The sequence below is a fragment of the Lynx rufus genome, unplaced genomic scaffold (assembly GCF_022079265.1).
Source record: "Lynx rufus isolate CCGP_SWC_20201006 ecotype Redwood Valley unplaced genomic scaffold, mLynRuf1.p SCAF_1, whole genome shotgun sequence".
NCBI lineage: Eukaryota > Metazoa > Chordata > Mammalia > Carnivora > Felidae > Lynx > Lynx rufus.
In genome coordinates this window covers 14444928-14469665 of record NW_025814823.1, presented here as the reverse complement: position 1 = coordinate 14469665, position 24738 = coordinate 14444928, and the positions used below count along the sequence as shown (strand labels likewise).

At 37.6% G+C, this 24738-nt stretch overlaps 1 protein-coding gene across 7 annotated transcripts in view; it reads right to left on the bottom strand.

Annotated features, from left to right (window-relative positions):
• Nucleotides 1–24738, bottom strand: part of NBEA (neurobeachin) — a 691423-nt gene that overhangs the window by 43449 nt on the left and 623236 nt on the right. For all 7 annotated transcript variants that reach the window (XM_047078787.1, XM_047078803.1, XM_047078809.1 and 4 more), the window contains 2 exons: nt 22798–22950; nt 3626–3793 (listed from right to left, as the gene is read on the bottom strand). In XM_047078787.1, coding sequence (XP_046934743.1) covers nt 3626–3793; nt 22798–22950 — 321 coding nt within the window. The remainder of the gene's footprint in view (nt 1–3625; nt 3794–22797; nt 22951–24738) is intronic.

Sequence of the window (24738 nt, the reverse complement as noted above, 5' to 3'; positions counted from 1 at the left end):
TTCTGTCATGTTTCTGCCCAGAGGCTGTCATGATAAAGTTTATTATCAGTTACTGCTTTACAAGTATAAAATAAGTTAAGCTGTCATATTTTTTCTCAGGCAAAGATCCTAAGCTGTCAAAGAATGTCAATTTTAAATCTGACATAGAGAAGAAAATTATCTGTTATTCTGACCTCTAATTTCTTGACATTTTAATGCCATAATTGCTGTGGTTAGTGCTGCTTCATGATTTCACCTGTCAAGGAAGAATGAATCAATAACCTTAAGCCATTTCTCAAATTTTAGCACTGACCTCAAAGCTCAAAGTTATAGGCAGACTGTGGGATATGGCAGGTTGTGGGATATGTATTATGTAGATATATACATGTATACATATGTATATGACATATACAGATATTCATACAGTAAATATTTATTTTTTTAAATAAGTGTTTAAGCATCAAAAAATTCATCTTCTTCAGGCTAGTTGCAGTTTAGTATAACTATAGTCTTCCTTTGGTTTTATCTACGTGAAATGTAATGATCTTAGTATTTTAAAAATACAAAGACAAACATTATCAAGTAAAAGAAATTCATTAAGGTCAATAAGAGGGTTAATATTTTGAACACGTCTTTTTTTCAAGAGTTTGTGTCCCACCGTTTAGGTAGGTATCAACTTTCTTAAGTCATGGTGCCATAGCCCAGATCTCTGGGATCTCAACATTGATGTTTTCATAAAAGATGCCTCCCAGAGGGCCCCTTCACAGGGGAAATGTATATGTAAGGGGGTATAGATGGCTACCAAGTAACAAATATACTGCACTTCATTCCACTTATCTGCAGAGTTGTATCGTGCGACAGTAGATCTTAAGTGCTTTTTGGGCTGGCAAACATACGTCGTGTTTATAGAGACAGCAATTGAGGTGGAGGGAGCTAGATGACTTGGTTGACATTAGATAGCTCACAGATTTTAGGTGGGTTCCCATCTGTTGCAGGTTCTTAAATATTAGTGCAGAACTTTTGGGGGGAATATGTTAGTTCTGTAGGGTACATGGGATAAGGATGGGGAGTAGGGAGAAGGACAGTTAGCTACTATCCCTTGATATCATTCAATCTGCTATGGCTACAACATTATAAGCAGCCTCTAGTGATCTTAAGGAAATAAAGTATCTTCCTAAGCAGTCTTGAGTTGACACAGGTCCTCAGGGTCAGAGCAAATGTTACTCTCTGCTGGTGGGTGCTTGGGCCTACGCTGGCTGGGGGAGGGAAGGTCGTTGTGTTCCAAGTGTGTGCTCCCTTACCAAGTATCCTGAGAACTGACATCAGTGTGTTTGGGTCAGGGAGGCAGGTGAGGAGCCGGGGTGGGAGAACATCTCTATCACAGACTGAGTCTGGGAGTTTCTCTAGTGGAACCTTGGTGTTCAGCAATTAGGCGCTCAGACTGAGACTGCCAGGAGGAAAGAGTCCTGAATTCTGGTACCCTAGTGCTCGGCAGTCTGCCTCACTAGGAGAGAATCAGGAGCAGAAGCATACTGTTCAGACAGTCTAGCTAATAAACAAACATCATGGCTGAACCATTCCCAACCAACCAAAATTTTTTAAAAATTACACATTTTCATGTAATGTTTCATTAGGAAGTCTTATAACTTGATAATTAAGGCCTATGCATAGTGTTTCCCCCCCACTGTCCAAAGCAATGGTGTGATATCTTATAGAAACAAGTATTTTTATAGAATTCAAATAATAAACATTATATCCATGTAAAGAAAGTCTCCATTCGAATTCCATTTTCTCTTTATTCCCATTTATCTCTTTATTTACTCTCATTTGAATATAAAAAAGTCTGGTATTATTCTGTCAATGGTAATGCGGTCTTGTACTTTCATTATGTACAATATGATTAAAATATTATATTTTGCCCAAGAGGATTAACTTGCAACTTTCTTCACAAGGACAGAACTTTATAATGGATAAAAATGTGTAATAAAAATGTGTAATTTGCTCCTGTAATATTCAGGAGCAAAATGGTTTATGATATTTAAAATTTTTGACAGAGAGAGAGAGAGAGAGAGAGAGAGAGAGAGAGCATGAGTGGGGGAGGGGCAGAAAGCAAGGGAGACACAGAATCTGAAACAGGCTCCAGGCTCTGAGCTGTCAGCGCAGAGCCCGTTGCAGGGCTCAAACTCACAGACTACGAGATCCTGACCTGAGCAGAAGTCGGACGCTCAACCGACTGAGCCACCCAGGCATCCCATATGATATTTAAAAGTCAAAAAGCAACTTGGAGCTGGTCTTGGAATAAAACAATAAGCTATTCCAAGTATTTTCTTTTTTTTCTGATCCTATAGATATTGGGTCTAAAAGGGGAATACAATCTGTAAGGCGTTTACAGAACTGGACATGTGTTAAACAAAGGCATATTGTGAACAGAATAATTGAGAATATCTTCTACAAAATAATCTGATTACAGTTTGTACAGGGGATACTAAATCAGGAGAGTGTAATGGTTTGCAGAGAAAATCCCTTCTTTCACTGATGAATTTCATACTATCTGACTTCTCTCTCATTCATTCATTCTCTGTCTCTATTCCCTTCCTCCAGCTTCAGGCAATAATCCGTTTCCTTGCACATACAATACGATGTAACACTGCACCTAATAACATGCTTACAATGTGTTCTCTGAATATTCAGCCCTAAGGGTCCAATGAGCACTCATTGTGAGCCTCCTCCCTTTCCTTTTCTCTGCTTGAAGCCATACAAATGGAATCATTTTGCTTTTGTAGAGGTATACAAGAAGTAACTTTATGGATGCAAATTTTTCTTGTAGGGCTTTATTTCCCAAATCTACAAGTTTTCCACCTCTAAGACTAAAAGTAAAAAATACAACAAGCATTCCATGATTGCTTGTTTTGCACACAGCAGATGGCAGCTACCGGGCGGAATGGAGGCTGGGGCATGGCTTCCTTGGCAGTGATGCTCACCCAGCAGCTGTTGCTTCTTTACTCCTTCACCTATCTGAAGTCATTTCGTGCAGTGCAGAAGTGATTTAAGTAATATTTTCCAGGAATATTTTCACTAAAAATACTTACGCACACACAATTCCCAACTGTTAGCTATAAACTTTCAGGGTAAGAACTTACATGGATAAAATACTATACCCTCATCTATTTCATTGATGCATTTTGGTGAATATTCTGGAATAAAATACTATATATACCCTCATCTATTTTATCAATGCATTTTTTGAGCATTCTGTGTAGAAGTCTGCAAGTTTGCTTTTATTAAGAAAATATATATTGGCAGATTATTTTAATGTGAACTATTCATATTCAAATGTCCCACTAGGTTTTATTAATAACACACACTGAGCATTAAGCATTTTAATGAAGATGCTAAAATAAAACAAGCAAAATAGGGATATTGAAGTTCATTATATATGTCTACAATTCAAAAAAGAAGAACATGATGGTCTCATTACTTGGTTTTGACATATATTATTCATTTTCCTACATTTGTAAAAACTCTGGAATTTATGTTTTGTAAAAATTGATGTTGCAAAGAAATGTATATGGAAAGACATGGAAAGCCAAATGTCTTTCTGAGAGATGAAAGAAATTTTTGGAATAATATGGGACTTAACACCTACCTCCCTGAGCACAGGGTCAGTGATACTATCCAGATTCACAGAGCCTTCGTAGGTTAAGTAGTGAAAAACATTCAGAGCACGGACTGCTTCTGGTCCTCGCTGTTTGTAGCCAAATATAAGGTCAATCCACTGATGGAGTTGGCAAGAAACAAATTCACTTTCCAGGGCCTGTAATGAGTCAAGAAAGAAATAAGAGACAGTACAAACTGAGCTAATCTCCCTTATTCTTAGTTTGAAATATTCTATATAAAGGAGTACAATATGTTCTTTGCCTTACCCTATTTTATCTATATGTATTACACATCCTATTCCTAGAAATGGTAACATACAACCTCCAATAAAACACAGACCTGAGTGAAAAATTTCCCTTTCTAAAATGCTTAACTTTCTTGTGGCTCCAGCTATGTATATGATACAATTTTTAATATTAAGTAGATTTCTTAAAAAAGCCACATTCATGTTTAAAACAAAAATAATTTGAAGTACCTGTTCTAATTTTACAATAATTTCATTTCTAATTTTTAAGCATTAGTTTAAAACTGAACAATTTTATTAGAAATGCATTGATACACACTTATTTTCCTGCCTGAAGTCCTCAAATTTACCTTTAACCCTACGAAAAGGGGACATCTTCCTGCTGCTACAAATGAATCCTTGCTTTTATACAGGGTAGAAATCCTTGGGCGATTTTAGATGTTTGCTAGCTAGTAGGAAATGAATGCAAATTAATGACAACCAATGACCATACTAAGCTTCCGTAAAGGGTCAAAAAAAAAAAGAAGGCCTTGTCATTCCCCAAGAAACCATCATAAGCTTTCTGGAGGTATCGGGCCATGTAGACACAGAGTTCTGTTCACACCTGTGATATGAACAGTGACAATCACTGTATGGCTCACTATGCCTCTCACCTACTGCAGTCACCTGTCATCAATTTCTTATTGATTTTAAGAGCACACTGATTTCAGCAACATGAACAAAAGCTGTAGAACTAGCTTCTTAAATTTCAACTAAGTGCAGCCATATTACACAATTTTCTAAATTACAGCTGTAACTAAATATGTGAATGAAGTCATTCTCTGGCTTCATGACCCTGATTTCCAACGTGTTGACACCAATTTGGATTCACTTAATTAATAAATGATTTCTTAAATTAGCCTTCTGATAATTACACTTCATTTTTTTAATCTATAAAATATCTGGATGATACTTTTCAACTTTTCCTGTGATCACATTTTACTACTAACTTTATTCCCCTCAACTTCTTCTTGACTTATTTCTCTCAAAAGTTTTGATATTTTACTTAAACCTATTATTGTGCATGTTTCTCATTCAGAAATATAAACAATTAGACTTTATTAAAGGGTAATTTCTGTACTGAAATTGAACAGGATTTTTGTATTCTCTTTTTTTTTTTTTTTTTTTATTTATTTTTGGGACAGAGAGAGACAGAGCATGAACAGGGGAGGGGCAGAGAGAGAGGGAGACACAGAATCGGAAACAGGCTCCAGGCTCTGAGCCATCAGCCCAGAGCCTGACGCGGGGCTCAAACTCACAGACCGTGAGATCGTGACCTGGCTGAAGTCAGACGCCCAACCGACTGCGCCACCCAGGCGCCCCTTTTGTATTCTCTATCATAGTGGTCTTGATATAATAGTTCAGACTACAGCACAGGGAAGGAGACTAAAATAGAACGAGGTTGGTTAAAATTCTATATTGGTTATGTCATAAATGTTGGTTTGGTCAATGTACACAAATGATTTTGTAAGTGCAGTATAACTAGTTAGTTAAGAAAAAAGTCAGTCTAATTAGTGCCTGGTACAATAAATGAAAAGGATGAAAGACAAAAAGTTATGGAGTAGCTATTGTCCAAATGTATTCACAGGAGTTCAAAATAATACTGAAATCAGGTAGATTATTTAAAGGAAGATTCTACCAACATCATCACATAATCAGTTAATCAGCAACAATTTCAAATAAATCTTAACATATTTGGAAAGGATTGATGAAATTCACTATCATTCTGTAGAGTAAAGCAATTATTGAATAAAATGCCTAATGCAGATACGAGAGGTGGAAGGAATGATTATTTTTCACTAATTTGAATTTTAAAAATCTATTTGTTCTCTTTTATCTCTATCCACTACTTTCATTTCTCTCCTCCACCAGAGGCAACATCTGTAATGTGTTTGAAGTCTCTCCTTTTGTTTGCATGTGTTTTTATAAAACATTACTCATTATTTGTGTATGCATTTTTGATTCATAAAAATGATATAGGGTTATAGATTTCATGTAGTTTTTTACTTTTTTCCAGTTAGCATTGATTTTTAAGATTATGTCACTGTATGTATAGGTAGTCCATTGTTTTCTTTTTTTTTAAAGATTTTTTTTAAGTTTATTTATTTTGAGAGAGAGAGAGAGAGAGAGAGAGAGAGAGAGAGAGAGAAAGGAGGGGAGGGGCAGAGAGAATGGGAGAGAGAGAATCCCACGCAGGTTCTATACTGTCAGCCTGAAGTGGAACTTGAACTCATGAACATTGAGATTGTGACCTGAACTAAAATCAAGAGTTGGGCACTTCACCAACTGAGCCACACAAGTGCCCCGGTAGTCTACTGATTCTAATGGCTGCATAGAACTCTCCCCAGCAATGAGCATTAGACTGCCTCTAAGTCCCCATGATATGATGCTGTGATAAATGTCCACTTTTGCATCTCCTTTTGGATCTTTGTAAGAATTTCTTTGGGACTCATAATCTGGAGTAGGACTGCTGTGTCACCACAGTGGATGTGTATAAACCCCATGACTCAGCAGCCACTAGTCTGCAGGTGCTCTTCAGAATGGCTGCCCAGCTCCACATCCTCCAGTGGTGCATAAAGGGTTCTATATGTCCACATCCCCATTGGCTCTTGATATTATACAGGTTTCTAATTTAGCCAGTGTAATAGATACGAAACAATCAATATCTCATTGTTTTAATTTGTATTCCTCTGATTACTAAGGAACTTGACATCTTTTTAATACACTTGTTGGCCTTTTGGGTTTCCTCTTCCATAAATTTCTTGTTCACACCCTTTGCTCATCTTTTTATGGAGGTTCCTATCTTTATGTCGTTACTTTGCAAAAGGTCTTGATATATTTAGGATAATAGTTCCTTGTTGGTTTTAAACACTGCAGATGAATTCCCCCAAATGTCATGTGTCTATGAACTTTATCCATATTGTTCTTTGTTGAACAGAAATTCCTAATTTTGAGATAATCAAATACTTCTTTCTCTTTATTTTTATGCTCTTGGGATTTTGATTTGAAGTTACAAAGATAACTTTCTATAATTTTGACGTATTATTTTTATATTTATGGATTTACTTTCCACATATTGATCTTTAATCCACCTTGAGTCTACTTTCATTCATATGTGGTATTAAATAGGGATCCAGTACTATTTTTGTTTTTATAGTACGTCAGTTTTTCCAATACCATCCATTAAACAAACACACCTTTCCTCAGTGGTCTGTAGTGTCATCTTTAGTGTGTGTATATTTGAAACAAAGATGTAAAACTGATAGTGTTTACATATATGATAATCTACCTAGAAAAAGCAATACAATCAGCAGCTAAGTGATTACAACCAATAAAAGGGTTGCAAGGTCTTTCTTTCTTTCTTTCTTTCTTTTTTTCTCTCTTTCTTTCTCTCTCTGCTTTCTGTCCTCCCTTTTTCCTTCTTCCCTCTTTTTTACCCTTCCTTCCTTCCTTCCTTCCTTCCTTCCTTCCTTCCTTCCTTCCTTCCTCTTCTCTCTCTCTCTCTCTCTCTCTCTGGATATGTGTGAGTCTCCGGCTTGTCCCATTCTTTTTATTTCTATTGTTACCTTTATTTATTTTAATTATCTTTATTTCTCAGATATCTTTGTATTTGGTGGATTTCTTTTTCTTTCTCAGAGTCAATGCAGCTATTTCTGGACCTTATTCTTCCCTGTAACTTTTAGAATAAGTGCACATGGATACATCAAAATAATTGTGATTGGGAGTCCAATAAATTCGTGCAGTAATTTGGAAAATTGATACTAGGTTTTCCCATCCAAGGTCCCAGAATGTCTCTTTACCTATACAGATTATTTTCTATGTATTTTATTAGAGTTAAAAATTAATACTTTCTCCAGAAAGGATGTGGGAATTCTCAGATAGTCTATAAGTTCTGATGCAATGATAACATTTCTAAAATTATATTTCATAGTTGGTTACTGATGATGTAAAGAAAATGCCATTGATTTCTATAAGTTGATTTTGCTTGTGGTAATTAGTTATACCTATAACTTTTTTTTTGAGAGAGAGAGGATGCAAGTGAGCAAGGGGCACAGAGGGAGGGAGAGGGAGAGAAGTGGGGCTCACCTGATGCAGGGCTCGAGCTCACCAGATGTGGGGCTCGAACTCAAGAACCATGAGGTCATGACCTAAGCCAAAGTCAGGTGCTTAACTGACTGAGCAACCTAGGTGCCCCATATACCTAAAACTTCTTTATTTCTTCTTATAGAATTGTTCTCACCCTTGAGGACTACATTCAATAATAGTGGTGATATGGAGCATCTCTTTTTCCTAATCTTGAAGGATTAGTTTTGATTTGACACACATATATACACTCACACCTTTTATATACATAATTGTTGGGTTGTTAGATAATACTTGACTTAGAATTTTTGTATTTATATCCATACATGAAATGGCCCTATTTATTTATTCTTTTTCCTCCCTTTAGCTACTTTTGGAGTCAAGATCACACTAGCCTCATGGATGGCCATGTTTTCTGCAACAACTTACTAAGAAATGACTTTATTATCTCTTGAAAATCTGGTAGAATTTACCCGTAAAATAATATGGCCTTGGATAATTTGGAGATGGGAAGATTTTACCATTTAAAATTTTTAAAGACTTTTAAGTCTTAGTTCTTTTGGTGCTAATTTTAATATTTTATATATTTTTCTCAATATTTGTTCCATCTCAATTAAAAAAATTATTATGTCATTATTTGCTTCTAACAACCTTTTTTAAAAATTTTTAAATGTTTATTCATTTTTGAGAGAGAGAGCAGAAGACGGGCAGAGAGAGAGGGAGACACAGAATATGAAGCAGGCCCCAGGTTCTGAGCTGTTAGCACAGAGCCCGACGCGGGGCTCAAACCTATGAACTGTGAGATTATGACCTGATCTGAAGTCGGATGCTTAACCGACTGAGCAACCCAGGTGCCCCTGTTTCTAACAATCTTTATATGTTTTTTTTTTAATTTAAAAATTTTCTAACACTCTTTAATTCAATTAAAGTCTATAGTTATTTATCCTATCCTATTTTATATGATGGAGAGGCAGCAGAGTGAATCAATGGAAAATTAATTGTTTAAATAATTTTGTCTCAGGTTTTTTGGGGGGAGGGGCATCACAAGATTAAATAGCAAAGAAACAATAAGGTAGCAGATTCAACAGATAGTGTTATACATTATACACTGCATACACCGTCTGTCTTAAACATCTGTCTTATATATTGTCTTATACCTTGTCTTGCTGGTCACTGTGCAAAGAGAAGAGAAAATCCAGTTAGAACATCTAAAAGCCCACTCTAAATCAAATACATAGCTAAGAATCAAATTTCAGATAGCCCATAATGAAAGCATAAAGACCTATCTAAAGCTGAAGTCTGACACTGAGACTTAACTGTACTCTAAAGAGTATCAGTCTGTTATTAAATACGTGCTCTCTGCTTATTTGTTCTTTACAGAACTATGTTTTCTTGCACAAGCCCATTTTGGACTCTGACACAAGATTTTGTTGCAAATACTTACAATGGAAAAATATACAGAAACACTTGATTACCAAGCTATTAGGGTTATAATGGTCTTAATAGCTTGCTTTACCCTCTACTTGCATATCTAAAAGCAGAAGCAATTGCTTTAAGCCTAGATAAACCAATTCCCAATCCATAATTCTGCCCTGGGGATCTGGGAGGAAGGAAATAAGGAGTGAGATTTACACCGTAGAGGGATATCTCTTAGATGGATAATAGTTACCTAATTCCCATTTCCATGTTGTCCCATGGGTATTAGATGCTAGAGGATTCTTTCTCCAGCAGGTTTAGGATAAAGTGTCTCTGAAACTTATGAAAAAGGAAACTAGGCTGCTGGAATGAACTCTCAGGAAAGAATATTTATTTCTCCTGAATTCTTTTATTTAAGAATATTGAATTTCCATCTCCTCTTCTAGATAAGAGCAAGAATACTTCCAAGCCCCTTCTCTTATTGCCTCAAAAATCTGCTTCTGATTTTGAAAAAATTCTTAAAGAGAGTTGCATATAGTTAAGCAATCAGGAATCATAGCGCTAATCTTCGGCAGGGAACTTAAATTATCCTATTAAGTGATTGCTCACTGGATGTATAAATACAGAGAATTCTTTTCCCTTCCCACTCGCCCCACCCTGGTCTTAGCTCTCATTGCTCTCCACATGGGCGACTGCCAATAGTCCTCAACCTGTTTCTCTCTTCTAACCTGTCTTGTACCCTGCTGGGGACATAGACTTCTGAAACCATCATGTTCCTATGGTCATCCTCTATCTCAAATTTTCCACGGTTCCTCCCAGCAAAACATGGTAGGGTAAACTTTACCTGGCTGCTAAGGCCTCTCAAATCATGATCCCACCGTCCACCATGACTTCTCGGGACTTGCTGATAGGATTCCTGGCTCCAAGAAGCACAGACAATTCACACCCCTGGGGCACACAGCAGCTGGTACAACCTTTGAGCCTCTGTGGCTCCTTTCTCCTCAAGATGAAAGCATTTCAACCTCCTGCTTCTTTTTGAGGTCTTAGCCATCCTTCTTACTCAAGTGCAATGTTTGTTTCCTGAGTTCTCCAGCTCACACTCTATGAATTCTTCTATGAATTTCTATGACACTTGAAACCTGTACCCTCCTGTTTGATGCAGTAAGATTATGTATACACATTTACTTGTGAAAATCAATTTGCATATAAATTGGAAAGTGCTATACAAACAAATGGGGTCATTACCAATTAGCACTTGTTTCAAACTTGCAATACTGTATATATTAGAATATAAGCATTTTGAAGATAGGGATCATATCTAATGCTTCTTTTCCATTTGCCATAGCACCCCACCTAACATTAAAAGTATTTGATAAATATTATTGGATAATTAATTAAGCAATGAGAAAGAAGTATTGGTAACAAGAAGGAAAAAATGTCAGGGGTGGGAAAGAAGCTCATTCATTCATTCAGTAACTATTGACTGACCATCTGCTATGCGCTGACAATATTATAGATTTTAGGATTACAGCAGTAGATAAAAGAAAATACTGTTCTGGAGTGTTCACACTGTAGCGGGAGGAGATCGACACCCCCCCCCCAATTATTAGTAAGACACACAGTACGTCAGAAGGTAGTAAGTGCTAAAGAAAAGAGAAAGGTAGGAAAGAAAGTTAAGGAGTATGCATGGATGAGGAGGGGATTGCTATTTTGGAAGAGGTGATCAGAGAAGGTTTCCTTGAGTTTGTGATAATTAAGGACCACAGTGAGGAAGTGAACTATAAAGACATTTGGGGGAAGAGGTTTTCAAACAGAGGTAACAGCCATTCATTCATTCATTCATTCATCCATCATCCATTCAATATCGAGCATCTATTATGTGCCAGGCAGTTATTCTAGGCCCCAGAGATACTATGGTAAACAAGACAAAAGCCCTGATCTCTAGGGGTATATCTCATTGAAATGCAAATAAACAATGGGAAAATAATCTCTCTCCAGCCCCAAATTACTGACCCTCTATCCTACGTTAGAAAGCCAAGCCTAGCCTTGGAGGATATACAGATGAACAAGCATTCCATACCCTCAAAAATATCACAATGTAGTGGGAGATAAACATGTCAACTTGGGCTTTTCCTGCTGCTCAAATTTCTGCTCAAACTCTAAGCTGACAAAAGGCACTAAATGTTCTACCCCATCCCATTTCTCCTGCTCTATCCATCACCATTCTACATTTACAGGGCCTGTCCCCCCTACCATTTACTTGCCTCTGTAAGCCTAGAGAAATCTTAGGGAAAATGGTCACAGCCAGAAAGTTGCAGAAAGAGACTGCTGGCTCCAACTTTAAAATACACCCAGAATTGGGGTGTCTGGGTGGCTTGGTCAGTTGATTTCAGCTCAGGTCATGATCCCAAGGGTGTGGGATTGGAGCCCAAGCTCAGTGTGGAGCCTGCTTAACATTCTTTGTCTCTATCCCTCCTCCCCTCTCCCCCACTCACGTTCTCTCTCTCTCTCTAAAATGAAAATTAAAAATTAAAAACAAAACCACTAAAAAAACCCCACCCAGAATTGATTAATTTCTTACTACCTTCACTGGTACCACCCTGGTCCAAGCCACCATCATCTCTCACAACACTTGCTAACAGATACGCCTGATTCTACTCTGTGCCCCAACAGTTCACTCCCAACACTGCAGCCAGAACAATCCTTTCAAAATGTAAGTAAGATCATGGCACTCTTCTGCTCCAAAGCACTGTGATGGCTTTCCATTTCACTCAGAGTGAAAACTCAAAGTGCTTACAGTGGCCTTCAAAGCCTTCTGTGATCTGACCTCGGTACTGCTCAGTCTTGTACTAGGTGCCCCCTTCCTGCTCACTCCCCCCTGGCTCCTTGGTTTCCGAGGGAAGCACGTCCCTGCCACAGGGCCTTTGCTCCAGATGGTCCTTCTGCCTGCAATGGTCTTTCCCCAAGACAGTCACTTGATCCACTCCCTCACCTCCTTCCAGTCTTAATGCAAATCTCACTGAGGGGATCCTGACCACCAATCTGTGTATTCCTGATCCCTTTACCTTCCACTGCCTCTTTTTTCCATACTATTGATTACTTTCTCACATACTACATATTTTACTTATTTATTTACTATTTTGTTGTCTGTCTGCCTTCGATCAATAGTAAGCTGTATGAGGGCAGGGATCTTTGTCTGTTTCACTGGTATACTCCAACCACATAAAACAGCATCTGGAACACTCATATCTGTTGAATGAATGGATGATAGCCTCTATCAGCGTTTGCTGTGACTACACGTTTACTTGTCTGTGCTCCTAACTAGAGTGGGAGCTCCTGAAGGCCACTGGCTGTGTTGCTCATGATAGTGTTTCCAGAGCCTAGAGAAGTATGAACTGTGTAACAGGCCCTCAATGACTGGGATAAAGAAAGAATTTCTCTAATTTCGCTTTCTTTTGAGTAGGGTCCCTGTTCAATGCTTCTTTGTGTTTTCCATAATGCCTTACTCAGAGCTGGCTCTCCGTGAAGGTTTATGGAATAGGCAGATCCCCAGTTATAGATAGAAAGACACTGAAACTCCAAGAGATTAAGGGTGACTTATTTGTCCAAGGTGTCACAGCTAACAGGGGCCAGAGCATGCACGCAAACACATGACATGTAGCTCAGTATTCTGAGTTGCTGCAAAACACCTCCAAAAATTCTCATTTACTACAAATTCTTTTTTGAACAGGGCGTTTTTTCTTAGCATAAAAATATACCCAAATGCAAACTGTTACCTATCAAAAAGAGACTTTTTTCTTTAAAACATGAAGATCTTATAAAGGAGGTAATACAGCAAAAGTGAAACGACATTCAGTTCTCTTTCTCTGCCTCAGTGCACGTCGCACTGCTGCTCAGACTGAGAACGTTCTACATGTGGTCCGGGAGCATCAGGGACCTGTGGGTTGAGGGCTGGATGAGATTATCAGTGCACATCCGTGAAAGGCCTTTTTCTAAAACAAATTTTAAAAAAGGGCAGATTATGATTGATGAACCCAGCATTAGGGTAATGTTATCAGAGATACTTTCTATTTCTGTCCTTTGTGGAGAGGTCAGATTATAATCATGTTAGAACTGAACACAGTGCTTTATTAATGTTTCATGAGTGAGTTGTAATCAGCCTAGCTGGGTGTGGGTAAATTAAACCAATTCTTGACGTATGAACTCAATGCATTCAGAATTTATTGAAATATCTACTCAAAGTGTCTATATTGCTTTTCCAGCTTTTCCAATGAGGCCAAAATTTGAATTTCACAGTTTGGTAAAACACAATCCTTGTCACTATATTTACGAGGTATAAACAACTCTAATTAATTATATACGTTATCTCCCATAACTAGAACACCAATTAACTAAAAAAAAAAATACATCCTTAAAACTTAAAGTACCATTTCATTTTTAAAAAATTAAAATTTAGATGCCTGTCTAAAAATTTCTGCACATAAAAACTTCTACAAATACATCAAATACCTTTTCAATTGCTGCTGTGAGAGAATAAAAACTGATTTATGGTCAATGATGTCATCCCTTTTTATAATATTACTTTTGCCTTCTTTGCCTTGAATTCCTGAATGACATCTTGAAAGAAGGAGGAGGATGTGCTCATGGGTACAGAATACTAATCCTCACGAAGAAATGAACGTTTTTTTACCACCCTGAATGTCATTTCTTTGGGATATATGACATTTTCATTTTATACTGTAGGCTTATGACAAAGAACTCCTTCAAATAACTGAAGATAATCCCAGCCCAAATTATAAATATACTGGAGCACATTTTCTCTAAACCTATTTCATAAGAACTAAATCCTACATGAGCTACCCAGCTGCTACAAAGTCAGAAACTTTTAACGTTACAAAACAATGTAAAAGAATGAGGGCTCTGTTCATGGAATTTGTGGGAAATTTAAACCCTTCTATATTTTCTGTTATAACTCAGGCTTTGTATATTAGGGAAATATTCATCCAATAACTATTCCTTCAGTAAAAGAGAGAGAGAGAGAGAGAGAGAGAGAGAGAGAGAGAGAGAGAGAGGCACATGATTGATTAAATTTCCTACTGTTAACACAGATGCCTGACATGGTTTCTGAATGACATCAGTGCGATCATTTCCCAGCAGTACGATGGGGAAATGGACCAGAAGCTGGAGCAAAGTCAGCTAAGAACAGGATACTGTGAAGAAAAACTGCAAGCTGAAGAAAACAGCGCAGGAGACACTGAGGGAGGAGAGCAGACACACGCTACTTTTCAAAAGACGTCCTTTGCTCGCTCTGATGTCTAGGACTGTTCTTCTAAGAGGCAGCTCTCTCCGGCTGCCCATTAGCTCTAATTCTGATGCAACCAAGAGTGGCGGCTATGGATGCAGAGCCTAGGTGACGCCATGGTAGCTTTCCCTTCCTATTCTTCAGGGTCTCTTCTAGGGAAACCCAGGGAAAGACAACAGGAAGAATAAACACTTCCCAAGCCACCTGTTCTGTGCTAGCAGGCACTTCCTACACACGGTTGACTGAACCTGACCCTGCATTCTGGTGCTGCACGGAACCAAGACAGGGGCAGTTGGATTTCCCCAAATATGCGGGATTTTGGGTAAAGCCTTTCACTCCATGGAGTAAAGATTTAGTTCAAAAGTCTTACCTGACTCATTAATGGCTACAAGATAACAGGGATTTGGCTTAGAATAAAGAAAAACCCCAGTGCCTTGCTTCTTTCACTTCTTCACAAAAACAAGTTGGAACTTGTTGTTATAATAAAAATGTAATATATAATACATATAAAAAATAATATGTTATATGTCAACTATACCTCAATGAAAAAAGAACTGCAAAAATTACTGTGCATTTCTGAAAATGTTTTACGACATTTTCAGAAATGCACAAGTATTTATCCCTCATATTTTAGTCAGTTATAAAACTTAATTGTTTTGAATACGTGAGTACATCTTTGAGGGACAGTTAATTCACCACATTATATGCAATCTTTATAGTTCCTAGTATGTTGTATGAACTTGGCTTGATGACATTCTTGTGGCTTGATAAATACACGTATTTCTCAACGTAAATATCAACGTATTTACATTGATAGTAAATAGTGAGATTTATTTTAAAGAAGCACTATATTTTGTCTGAAAGTTTGTTCAGGAGCACTTGAGCTGATAGAAAGACAAGATATAAGAGGTATGTAAACAGAAGTCAGGTAATTCATTATAGCAACTGGTAAGTTTAGTATCAGGATTAAAATGTTTCTTGTAGTTTATTTATATTCAACAGAAGTACTCTGAGCAATTATAAATATAAAATAATTTATTACTCAAAATTTATACTTATAAATTTTGCTTCTTCTTGAAGAGGGAAAATCTATTTTAGACTTTAACTTGTCTTTATAATGTTACAATCATTTCTCAAGCTGTATCTTTCTTTTTTTTAATTTTTTTTAACGTTTATTTATTTTTGAGACAGAGAGAGACAGAGCATGAATGGGGGAGGGTCAGAGAGAGAGAGAGAGAGAGACAGAATCTGAAATAGGCTCCAGGCTCTGAGCTGTCAGCACAGAGCCCGATGCGGGGCTTGAACTCACGAACCGCGATATCATGACCTGAGCCGAAGTCAGCCGCTTAACCGACTGAGCCACCCAGGCGCCCTAAGCTGTATCTTTCTTTTTTTTAAGTTTTCAAAAAAATGTATATTTATTCTTGAGAGAGAGAGATAGAGCATGTGTGCGTGTGAGTGGTGGAGGTGGGGGGAGAGAGAGAGAGAGAAAGAGAGAGAGAGAGAGAGAGAGAGAGAGAGAATCCTAAGCAGGCTCTGAACTGCAGAGCCGGACTCAGAGCTCAAACTCACAAACCATGAGATCATGACCTGAGCCAAAATGAAGAGTTGGACGCTTAACCCACTGAGGCACCCAGGTGCCCCTCAGGCTGTATCTTTCAATGAAAAATCCTAATTCTCTTTGATGAATAATCCTAATTCTCTTAAGATCCAAATGATACGAAACCATTTGGTGAGAATCAGGTATTTCTCAGGAAAAGAGACTTTTTAAAAAATCTTATGTGGTGATCACATGAACAATTCAATTAAATAATTAAATTAAAACTCAATTTTAAGTCTCAGTCAAAATTAGGTGTTTGGCAATCTTCCATGCATAGATATAATTAGTTTGCAAATAACAAATAAGCTCTATTCCAAAGTTCCTTTATAAGGTGGTGTTTGGAATAGACATTGCAGGGGAAACAGTATTAGTCTAATCTGCTTTGGCTGTCAAGTCGATCTATAAAGCCGTATTTAATTAAATATACAGCTGACATTTCAGAGACTATCAGTGGGTCCAGGAGACACGACATTCAGAGTTCCAATCTGCAATGCTAGGTATGGTAAGCAGAAAAAGCACTTGGGTGAGTCATGTAGCCTTCCCGGGTCTTCGTCTCCTTATTGAAATACAGATCTGTTCCAGCTCTAAAATCCTGTGTGTGCCTCTAAAGTTTACATTTCCTCCATCTGCAGAGTTAAAGAGTCTTCTTCCGCTCACAACTGCTGCACTCTAAGCAGAGGTCTCGCCCGCTGGAAAGGGAGCCTCACAGGGTAAGGGCTGGGGGAGAAAGAGGTAGAAATGAGATCTCAGAAAGTCACATCTACATGGCTGTTGGGGCCAGAACATCCTGCTGGTTTTGGTTCAATGCTCACTCATTTCTTTCTTTTCTTCCACTGACCCCAAGGTACTGATTCTTGTTAGAAGACATGTTTCTTTCCCTTCTCCCTTTCCACAGCTCCTTAAATCATCATTTTATCCTGAGCACTGTGGATAGTAACACGGCCACTTTGATAAGTGGGTGATATCTGGGCAAGGTCATTTACCTCTCTGGGTTCCAAGATAATTCCTAAAAGACTTTTTGAGGATTAAAAGAATAATGTATTTGAAGCTCTAGCAAGTATCCGACAAAGAATAAACACTCAAAAATGGCACAGGGTATAAGGACTATCACTGCCATTATTGCATCTTGGCCAACCTTCCTATTGGGATGACTCAGGACCATCACTGGGCTACAGGGTAAGGTGACTAAGATTAGCGTATGTACATCCCGATTTGCAGCAGTTGTGAGCAGTAAGTCTTAGAGTGAGGACAGTAGAGAAAAACATGTAAGCAGCTACACCAGAGAAGTCAGGAGAATGTCGTAGGCTACTAGCCGTAGAGCTAGCTGTAGGGAGGGGTGTAAACTGGGCACCGTGTATAATAACATTCCACTTTACTAAAGGCAGAATTTTGTCATTTCATGTTTTGGTACATTTCTACACTGGAAGTGATCAAACAATGACCAATAAAACCTGAGGCAGAAGATACAGTCACTCTACCAAAGCTACAAAGTATACATTTCCTCCAGGGCCTCAATTAGCATTTGACTGACTCATTGATCATGAGGCTTTGATACATTTGATTAACTGGTTTTGCAGACTGGAGATTTTAAACAACATATTTGAATTGGTATGGCTATAAAGGGAAGTGTGCTGATAGCTCACAATTTACAGAAGAAAATATAAAAAGAATATAGAAGTATATCCTTCATACAATAACAATGGGTACTCATAATAGAGAGAAGAAGTTTCTTCTTTTGTATAAGAGGATAGGGAGCGAAGGAGTGATAAAGTTTAGAAAAAACAAGTCTGCAAAAAAGTTTTCACTATAAAAATCCAGAAACTTATTTTATCTGGAATGTTTATTCAGTTGGATTATATTACTACCCATCATATTAGATGAATGAAGCCTCGTGATTTTTTAAAATGTTTTTCTTTATTTTTGAAGGAGAGAGAGAAACAGAGCATGAGCGAGGGAGGAGCAGAGAGAGAGGGAGACACAGAATCGGAAGCAGGCTCCAGGCTCTAAGCTGTCAGCACAGAGCCCGATGTGGGGCTTGAACTCACGAACTGTGAGATCATGACCTGAGCCGAAGTCGGCCACTTAACTGACTGAGCCATGCAGGCGCCCCAGAAGCCTCATGATTTTTATGCAAAGTTAGTCAAGAGTGTATGGTCTTATCCAGTTTATATCAATACTAATTACCTGATGGTTTCGTATCCATAATAATTCTCTTTCCCTGTATTCAAGACATTCTGTATATGATGCTACCTTGAGGATTTGCTTTTAGAAGCACAGATGCCTTTTCTTTTTTCAGTTAGGCATATCATTAATAAAATTATTAATTCTGTAGGCATTTCACTAATGAGGAGCACAAAGGTTATATCTGTAATGAGTCACTACCTAATGTTTTATTAAAATATATGTAAGATGTTTCAGCATCTAAAAAGCACATGGAAAGACAGTCAACATCGTTAGTCACTAGAAAAATGGAAATTAAACCATAATGAGATTTTATTTCACATCCACTAGAATGGTTATAATAAAAAACAGGCGATAACAAGTGTCGGTGAAGATGCGGAAGGACTGAAACAGGCATCCACTGTTAGTGGGAACCTAAGGTGGTACAGACCCTTTGCAAACTAGGTAATTTCTTAGAAGTTAGACATAAATTTACCATGACTCAACAACCCTACTCTAGGTATACATCCCAAAGCAATGAAAACGTGTGTCCACATAGAGACTGATACAGGAGTGTTCAGAGCGGCATTACTTACAACAGCCCCAAAGTGGAAACAACCCAAATGTTCAACTGATGAGTAGATCAACAAAACATGGAGTGCCGTTATGAAAAAGAGCCAAGTACTGACACGGGCTGCAACATGGATTGATCTCAAAAACTATGCCAAGTGAAAGAAGTCAAACACAAAAGAACACGTATTAATCAGTTCCATTTATATAAAATGTCCAGAAAAGGCAAACTTGTGGAGATAGAAAACAGATTAATGGTTGCCTAGGGCTGGAGGTGGGTATAGAGAGTGACTGAAAATAGGCACAGGATCTTTCTGGGATGATGGAGATGTTCTGAAATTAGATTGTGGGGATGGTCACACCACTCTGTAAATCTACTAAAAATCATTCAATTGTACACTGAAAGCAAATGCATTTTATGATAATGATTTAAAAAAAAAAACACTTATAAAGTATGTCTCCACATTTCACAGGTGAGAAATGGGAAGACCATAGATGCTCATTTACCCAGGGCAATGAGGCTAGTAAACAGCAGAGCCCAGGTTCAAGAGCAGGAAATTATTAAACTCTAAGTCACACTCTTTCCAATATGGTATTCATTATTAGCACCCACATGAAAGGTTCTGTTTAATCGGTTGGGTGCGATCGTGTGAACAAGAGAAAAATCTGGTCCAACAATTTTTGGCTACTTTATTCGCCTGAATGGAGGATTCGTTCAATTTAACTAGTTTGGACATAACAGACCACATATTGAAATCATTGACATTATTACTCCTATATGATTCAATCATTCACCCAGCAAATATTTACTGAGCAACTACTTTGCATCAGGCACAGTTCTGGGCTCCACAAGTGTATTGTGGAATGCTGTGACTGAGAGCTACTGATATGTAGCAGTTTCTAGGGTTGAATTTGTGGATCCCGTATCCTTACACTGACATTACTGGCAGCATTCAAGTATGTAACAGTAGTATGGAAATGGATGGCCAATTCTAAAAATAACTATAGATTTTAGAAATATAATGCATCATAGAAGTATAAATCCTTCACATTCAAAATACAAACTGAAGAAATAATCTGTTATTCAAGGAGGTGCATGAAATAACCCCATGTATCCGGAAGTACCAATTTATAGGTTGAAAAGTGTCAGAAATCATATCTACAAATTACAAAATACATGATATTCCCTCAAAGGGGGAGACCAGATTGCAGATAATATATATAAAGAGTACTTTTAAACATAGGTCTACCACATGAGCAACAGTTTTCTAAAATAAAATATATTAAAAGTAAAATATTTCTTTAAATTTTTTTTAAGTTTCTTTAAGAGAGAGGGAACGCAGGGAAGGGACAGAAAGAAAGGGAGAGACAGAGAGAACCCCAAGCAGACTCTGCACCAGCAGCACTGAGCCCAACGTAGGGTTTGAAGTCACGAACCGTGAGATCATGACCCGAGCTGAAATCGAGAGTTGGACACTTAACTGACAGAGCCACCCAGGCAGCGCAAAAGTAAAATAGTTCTTTAAAAAAATTTTTTTTAACGTTTTATTTTATTTTTGTGTGTGAGAGAGAGACAGAGTGCGAGTGGGGAAGGGGCAGAGAGACAGAGGGAGGCAGAATCTGAAGCAGGCTCCAGGCAGAGCCCCACATGGGGCTCAAACCCATGAACTGCGAGATCATGACCTAAGCTGAGGTTGGACACTTAACCGATTGAGCCACTCAGGTGCCCTGGTAAAATATTTCTTTTTTTTTTTTTTTTTTCCCAACGTTTATTTATTTTTGGGACAGAGAGAGACAGAGCATGAACGGGGGAGGGGCAGAGAGAGAGGGAGACACAGAATCGGAAACAGGCTCCAGGCTCCGAGCCATCAGCCCAGAGCCTGACGCGGGGCTCAAACTCACGGACCGCGAGATCGTGACCTGGCTGAAGTCGGACGCTTAACCGACTGCGCCACCCAGGCGCCCCAAAATATTTCTTAAAGAAAGAAAATATATGCAGTGCCTGGGTGCCTTAGTCAGTTAAGTGTCTGACTTCGGCCTAGGTCATGATCTCACACAGTTCACGGGTTCGATCCCCACATCAGGCTCTGTGCTGACAGCTCAGAGCCTGGAACCTGCTTCAGATTCTGTGTCTCCCTCTCTCTCTGCCCCTCCCCTGCTCACACACCCTCTCTCTCTCAAAAATAAATAAACATTAAAAAAAAAAAAAGAAAATATAGCTCCAAATTGAGGGAATCATGTGACTGACAGTGAAGTCCACAAAAAGAGACAGAAAGAGAGACATACACATACAAAATCAGGGGGTAGAGGCAGGAACCACATATAATCTGATCCTGTTTATGTGAAATGTCCAGAATAAGTAAATGTGTAGAGACAGAAAGTAGGTTAGTAGTGCATAGGGTTGGCTGGGGAAAATGGTGGAAGATACTGAAGGTTCTGGGTTTATTTATGGGGTGATAAAAATGTTCATAATTGATTGTGGTGATGTTTGCACAACTCTGTAAAAAAATTAAAATCCATTTATTTTTTTATGTTACGTGGGTGAACTGTACAGTAAGTGAATTCTATCTGCCTGACATGTGTGAATTATGTAAGTCTTACTAAAAGAATGGACTAAGGACTATGTGAACTCCATTGCAAATGTGGACTTTATTTGGATTCTGATTCATATAAATAAGGTGTAAAAGCAAAATAAAAGATATTTATAAGACAGTTGGAAAAAATTGGGAGTGAGTGAAACAGGGTTAAAAAAATATTTTGGGGGGGTGCCACCTGGGTGGCTCAGTCAGTTAAGCATCTGACTCTGGTTTCTGCTCAGGTCATGATCTCATGGTTTGTGAGTTCAAGCCCTGCATTGGGCTCAGCACTGACAGCACAGAGCCTGCTTGGGATTCTCTCTCTCCCTCTCTTGCTGCCCCTCCCCCGCTCATGCTGCCCCTGTCTCCCGCCCCCCCCAAATAAATAAACTTAAAAATATTAAAAAGTTATACATTTGGGTCACTGGCTTTTTTAGTATAATTCCTCACTTTACCAAGAATAATAGTACACTAGGGAGGTTGTTTGGTAAAGTAGTTCATTTCCGTATATCATAGCCACATTGAGATTAAAGTCTCCTTAAATAATGGATAAAAATATACCAAAAGCTATAAAGTTCCCACATGCAAACATTCTATTTATACATTTTTTCCCTATTTACACATTTTCTATCTGAACAACCAGGTATCTGTCCTATAGATTTAAAAAAGTAATGATATTTTGAATCTATGAATGTTCACTAGATGTTCTCTTAAAGACAAGTATATTATATTTTAAGGTATGTTTCCTAACTTATAATTTCCTGCATGCAAATATATTCTCAATGTAAATTATTTGCTTTTGAATATTTTAGGAGTCAAAAAAGAGTACAGATTTAGCCGGTAGACAAAAATAAGAAATGGCCATTTATTTCAAGCATTTTAGAATATCTTATATTAGTCAACAGATGCTCATCTGATTATCATCTCCTAAGGGAGCAAATATAACTGAATTACCATTCCTTTATTAGTCTTCATGAAAGGAAAATCCACTCCACAACAAAGAACGATGTCAAAAGACAATAGTAAAATGCTTGCCTTTTCTTCCTTAAAATTTTAACCTTGTGTTTACAGATGTTAAAAGACAATTTGCTAAATAGTTAGAAACAAAATAAAACAACAGAGTATTTTCACTTCTTGAGGACTGCTCAAGCAAAAACAAAATCTCTCTTACCATCCTGTTGATCCGTACAAAGTCTTCAGGTTTTTTTGCCCAAGGGGGAAGACCAACGTCATTTACCACAACTTCATCTTCTCTGACTCCAAGATTGTATCCATTACTGTTGACAAACATCTCTGGTAGGTAATAGAACTCTGGAATTAGTTCCTGCCAGGAAGAAAAATGTGACATATTAAATCACTTTAAAAGTGAGTTGAATAAAACTATTATAACTTGTTAACTATAAACTGAATTAAACTCTTTCTTTAAATCCAATAGTTTATTATTTAATTCAATTCTGTATTTGATTTTCTTTAGATGAGAGGAAGAGAAGGAAGAGAGGTGAAGAAAGGAGAAGAGCAATATTTTTCTTGAACATTTTATTTGATAATTTATAAGACTTTCAATCTTATCTTGCTACAATTAGTTAAAAGGGTTACAGAATCAACAATAGTTCCTAGTAGTATTATCAAACAAATATGTAAAGCTATATCTACAAGTCTATGACACTCAACAACCTTTTCTAAATATTATTAATACTCAAATTAAAAAAAAAGTTGTTGCCAATAATGGTTAAAAATCATGTAATATCTTCTACTTTTCTTTTTGATCACACTGTCAATTATACTACATATTTTTTTATAAAATGATTAATAGTTTTATTTTATAATTTGGCACAATTAATTACTTTTGTACCTATCACTAAGCACAATGAAGAGATGATATACAACATGACAATAAGTTTTAAATGTTCAACACATGGCACCTGGATGGTAACTTCTTAATAAACTGGATCCAAAGACATCTTGTGTTATTTGTATATAAAGATGGCATGAACAACACGATTCAAGCAAACTCGTGTTTGATGCACAATGTCTAATATGAGGTTTATGTTCTTTTAGAACAAATCAGATATGGAAATGAACTGTTTTTATGACCCTAGAAATGTTTTTTTGTTGTCAGTTTTTTAAGTAACTGGGAGAAAATGCAAACAAAACCAAAAAAAACATAAACCACTGTAGTTTTTATGTACACCATCTATATCATAAACAACAACAACAATCTTTTCAAATATCAAGATGAAGGTTAAATTAACCTTATATCGTGAAAAGCATAAGGACATTTATTTATGTAATATGATCTACACTGATAATGTAGTACCTGAAATTCAACTCTTCCTGTGGTCTTCTCTAGAGATTCATAGAAAAATTAAAAAAACAAAGAAACAAAAATCCCAAAACACCAGACGCTGATAGCTTCAAATAAATCAAATTACTAACTTTCTAAGAACAGCATACACAAAAGCTTTCTCTTTATGGGTTCTCCTGCTGAAATCAACATTTGTCTATTATGGCCTAAGTAGGTGTTTATCTTAGTAATGCTCTGTGAGAATTTGATTATTATCCATTCTGATGATGATAAATGTGAGCTGTAAAAAACATAAAACATAATAAAGTTTGGGTACAGGGCACTGCGACAGGTACAAGGGAAGAAAAAAGTGAACAAGACATAGTTTTATTTCAAGTAATTTATAATCTGCTCTGTGGGGTAAATACACAAACAGATGGTTGTAATACACAATAATAACTGCTCGAGAGGAGTAGAAACCAAGTGCAAGGAAGCACAGAGGAGAAGGCAGACAACACAGGGCAAGTCAGGAGAGACTTCACTCGAGACCAGACAGTTGAATTTGGCTCTGGCTAAGAAAAGGCAGGGGGAGGGGGCAGGGGACCATCAGGAAGTATAATCAAGAAGGGGTAAGGACTGAGTGTGGGTGGAGAATAGGACATACTGGGGGGGGGAAGGTGAAGATGGGGGAGGTGGGATGGTAAGAGTTATATGGAGCCCGATGATGAAGGAAGTTTTATGCCAAGCTAAGCTGTTTGGATCTTGTGTTATTGGGCAGATTTGTTTTGTAACAAGACATTGGGTGGCAACATAAAGGTTGGACTGCAG